General features: G+C 34.1%; 1 protein-coding gene across 1 annotated transcript; it reads right to left on the bottom strand.

Moving 5' to 3' along the window:
* Window positions 1-3,088: 3,088 nt before the first annotated feature.
* LOC103680380 (olfactory receptor 2AK2-like) lies at window positions 3,089-4,039 on the bottom strand. The gene has a single exon (XM_008709914.2). It carries the CDS (start codon window positions 4,037-4,039, stop codon window positions 3,089-3,091), a length of 951 nt encoding a protein of 316 aa, XP_008708136.2.
* Window positions 4,040-4,898: the final 859 nt, after the last annotated feature.

Genomic DNA, 4,898 nt, shown 5'->3' with positions numbered 1-4,898 from the left:
TTAGAAATGTATACAATTATTGAATCATTATATTGTACACCTAAAACTAACATAGCACTGTATGTTAACATACTTGAATTACAAAAAAAGGTCCTTTGTTGCACCTTTTTTGTTGTAAGTCCTTTGTGTGGGAAGTGCCCTCATTGTACATGGAAGAAAGGAACAACCTGATCTACAAAACTACAGGATACCCAGAGAAATATAACTTGCTAGGTTTCCCCAAGTTAGCTGTATTTAGCTCACACCCTTGTGGTCCTTTGTATTTTTCATGACCATCTACTCTTCACTAAGCCTAATAAAAAATCATTGAATTTAACCACATTTAGAGGACTTCATTTAATTATTAAGACCACTGTGTCCTATAAAATGCTTGTTAAATATTTGTATGCTTTTTTTACATTAGCCCATGTGTCTTTTTGTTTTAGGGACCCCAGCTGATAATTTAAAGAGTAAAGAACATATTTTCATTTCTTACACAGATGTATTTATTTTTCTTCTTCATATTGAAGGAAATTTGGAATTCAAATGAATACCAAAAAATATTTTATATAAAACACAAAATTTCACTTGTATAAAACATTTAAAACAATTAAAACGTTCAAAATTAAATAGTATTTAGATCCATTCAATTGCTAAGAATTAAGATGTCTCAACTGACAAATCTGAATCTCAGAGATGTCGATCATTGAAATAGCATGTATATATCTCACAGATATAAATCGCTACCATTTTAGAAATCACTTGGCATAATTCCTAAACCATGACCATTGTTTTGACTTATGAACCAGCAATTCCAGTCAAAAGATTATATGCAGTGTAAACTCTTATCCATGGGAAGCAGGGGATATATATATATACTCATAAATGCACAAATGTAACAGCAAAAACTGAAAATAATCTATATTCCATCAACCTGAAAGTTAAAAAAATATTTTAAAGTTATAAAAAAGTATATTATCTAACAGTAAAATACTATAGCCCACAGTAAAATACTATCAACTGCAGAAAAGTTCTTAAAAAAAAACCCTGCACCATAAAATGTTTGTATACAGTTCAAACCTTGATAGTAAACACTTATACTTTTCTATGAATGTATATGTGGTAATACCGGATTATAGCAAGACAATGATAGTCTAGAAATTCAGAACAATGAAGGTATGAAGAGAGGATAGAGCTCTGAAGAGATCTAATAATTGTGCTGTTTTAATTATTGGATTCATGTCAGGTGTAGAGGTGCACATTATATCATAAATGGATTAAATAAAGAAAGATGTCCATGGAACAAATAATATCATTTATTTTGGAGCAAGAATGAGTGTTCTAAGACAATTGAAACTGTTATGAAAATCATTGACAATGGTTACAAACATGTCAATGAGTCTCTAAGAGATTTCACAGAAGTATTTTAAGTGAAGCACCAATCCACTGCATTACTTACACCAGTACTTAAGCACTAAGGAGTCTTTATGTATTCCTTTCGGAATATTTAATATTAATATGACAATTCAATTGTCTTATTAAGCATGCACCTTATCTATGACCAAACAACATTATTCCTTATTATATACTAAAATAATTGAGTACACATGCTCAAAAGAAAACTTTTGTATAGGGAGTGTTATAGCATTTTTTTAAATTCATAACATCTGGAAATATCAAATGACCCAATGAAAGAAAAATATATTCATACATTGGAATGTTAGCAATAAAAACAATAGCATTAATGCTTGCATTTTTAAGGTTGCACCTCAAAAGAAGCCAGTTGCACAAGAGAAACTTTTGTTGGAGTCGATTAATAAGAGCTTCTGTCAGTGTTGATGGAAAGCTGAATGATGACCAAAGTAGAAGGGAGGGGCTAATCAACAATGGAAATGTTGCTCCTATGGTTTTCCTCCACAGTAATAATGATGATTTCTCACTTATAGTATTTCTTCCAAGATTTCAGCCCAATTCTTTGTTCTCATGATTCCCTCACATTCTGCATTGTCTCTGTCAACAAGCCTCAAAGGTCTGCTTTCTACTCATCTCCAGAAGCTGGCCACTTCTTGCTTGTCTGCCATTACCACTTTGCTCCAAGATAGAATCTTTTGACAACTGTACTACTGTAATGTCTCATAATTGCCCATTTCAATTGTCTTTGAAAGCACAGCAATGGTTGCCAGTTTTCTTGGATTACAAAATAAACTTCTCATAGTGGTCAATCTTGCATTTCAAATTCAGACTCCATTAAATCTACTCATTTCCTAAAGTCCAACAATTTATTCTTTTATTTTTTGTGCCTGTGAATCAGGTTCTCTCTTCAAAATATTTTTTTTATTTACTTATTCTTATGCCCAGAACATTCTTTATGACATACCCATTTGAAATGTTTTTTTCATCTCAGTTAAAATTTTGACCAATTATCACTCTCATATTTGTCCCTGTTGGACTATTTTTTTAAATAAAATTACAAAACACTCTGGCTTACCCTTTCCCAATATCCATTAATTATCCCATTAATTACTACTTTAGACATGCTGTAAATTATTCATATTTATTTTATTAATGTTACATCTCCCTGCACTGAAATGCAAACTTAATGAGCTCAAAGTCTTCTGTGGGTTCTAATCTTTCGTTACTTAAATATCACCAATGCCTGCAGCAGTGCCACACACATAGTTAAAACATTAAAGCAGTTGAGTGAACAGATGAATGAGTGAGTTATCTACTCTGCTCTACATGACAGTATATTTTTTACACAGATCCTTTTAATTTTCTGTGTTTGAGTCAGTTGTATTTCCTTTTCATTGCATTTCAGATATTAAGAAACACATTACAAAATATTTGTTGTGAGGTGCAAAATTAAGTTATCAGGAATGAAACCTATTGCTTTAGAAGCTAGATGATGTTGACAATGACAAATTTTTCCAGCTTCCAGTTTGGAAATTAGTCCAGTTTCAACATGTATGATTAATCCATTCTGAAACCAGGAGGAATCAAGATATTTATCAATTTATTTCTTTGATATGTATTTCTTAGAGTTTACATATTCTAGAACAGTATTCCAAACAAATATTCTATGTTATTCATTATCAATTACTAGGGGCTCCTAAGATGACATTTTGTGTACAAATACACACTCTACCAATTGTCTTCTCATGGCCCCCATAACCTCCTTATTTCTCAGGCTGTAGATAAATGGGTTCAGAAGAGGTGTGATGATGGTGTAAAACACTGCCACTGCCTTATCCTCTTCCGGAGAATGCAAGGAGTGTGGCCTTGTATAGGTGGAGAGACCAGTAACATAGAATAGGCTTGCCACAATCAGGTGAGAGGAGCAAGTGGAAATGGCTCTTCTTTGCCCTTTACCTGAGCTCATCTGGAACACCACAGTTAGTACACGGGCATAGGAAGCTAGAATGGCCATGAATGGTAACAGCAGAATAATAAGGCCACACAGAATGACTGTGTACTCATATGTGGAAGTGTCCTGACACACCAGTTGTAATAGAGATGGAAGTTCACAGAAAAAGTGGTTGATGACCCATGATCTACAAAATGGAAGATGAAATACATACAATGTATGTACTAAAGCATTGATAGAACCACTCGTCCATGCACATGTGACCATGAACCAACAGATCTTCTTGCTCATGAGTACAGGATAGCGTAAAGGATGACAGATGGCCACATATCGATCATAAGACATGAAACCAAGAAGAAGGGCTTCAGTTGCACCAAGGACCATGAACAAAAAGGTTTGAATCACACAGCCTAAAAAAGTAATGGTCTTACTATTTAACAGGAAGTCGGTGGTCATCTTGGGCACTGTGGTGGAAATGTTCATTATATCCATGAAGGAGAGCTGACTAAGTAGAAAGTACATTGGTGTGTGGAGCCTGGTGTCCAGTCGAATGAGAAGGATCAGTATGATATTTCCCATCAGAGCCACTGCAAAGAGGATTACAATGGCAACACAGAGGAAAGTGTCCACGTGACCATATTGGAAAAGACCAGAAAGTATAAAGCCTGTTTCAACACTTTGATTTGCTTTCTTCATCGTTTAATCAAAATATCAGAGTAGATCATATCTAAAGATTCCATGTAAAGACAATGACTGCCTTTTAATAGAAAATAAAATATTATTAAATGAGTTGAATTGCCTCCAGACCCTTTCCCCAGCCAAGTAAAGTATCCATACTGTACACTACTTTGATTTTTCTCCCCAAAATGAATGGAAAACAAAATTACCTTAATCTGGTAACTTTCAGATAACAAACCGTATGATCAGAAATTAATCAACATTTTTACAAACCGGGTGACTTTTAGAGAGTTTCTGCTTATTCAATTTTCTTAGCTCTTTTTAATTTAAAATCAATTAATTAACATATAATGTACTATTTGTTTCAGGGGTATAGGTCTGTGATTCATCAGTGTTATATACTACACAGTGCTGATTACAACACTTACCCTCCCTTAGCTCTATATTTTTTGATCGTCAGATGTATTAATCATACTCCATACCCCAATTAATTTATTGCAGTATTAAACACATTGAAAATTTCTGTGCACTTTGAAAAATACATATTTCCTCCTCTTTTTTCCTTTCTTTAAGCACAGAATTTGTAGGCATTTTTAAAGCATATACAAAGTTATATAATCAATTTTCTTTTTCTTTTTCCCCATCTCTGATTCCAAAAGATAATACTATGGTAAGTATTAAAAAGATTAAATGCCTTTTTTTTTTTTAAAGATTTTATTTATTTATTTGACAGAGAGAGACAGCCAGCGAGAGAGGGAACACAAGCAGGGGGAGTGGGAGAGGAAGAAGCAGGCTCCCAGCAGAGGAGCCCGATGTGGGGCTCGATCCCAGAACGCCGGGATCACGCCCTGAGCCGAAGGCAGACGCTTAACGACTG

Source organism: Ursus maritimus, unplaced genomic scaffold (assembly GCF_017311325.1).
Source record: "Ursus maritimus isolate PB19 unplaced genomic scaffold, ASM1731132v1 scaffold_5, whole genome shotgun sequence".
Taxonomy (NCBI): Eukaryota; Metazoa; Chordata; class Mammalia; order Carnivora; family Ursidae; genus Ursus; species Ursus maritimus.
The sequence above is the reverse complement of the archived record's forward strand: the minus strand, read 5'-3'. Positions and strand labels throughout refer to the sequence as shown.

What these genes read in the sequence shown, in the direction of transcription:
- LOC103680380 (XM_008709914.2), bottom strand. Translation starts at nt 4,039, where the DNA reads ATGAAGAAAGCAAATCAAAGTGTTGAAACAGGCTTTATACTTTCTGGT.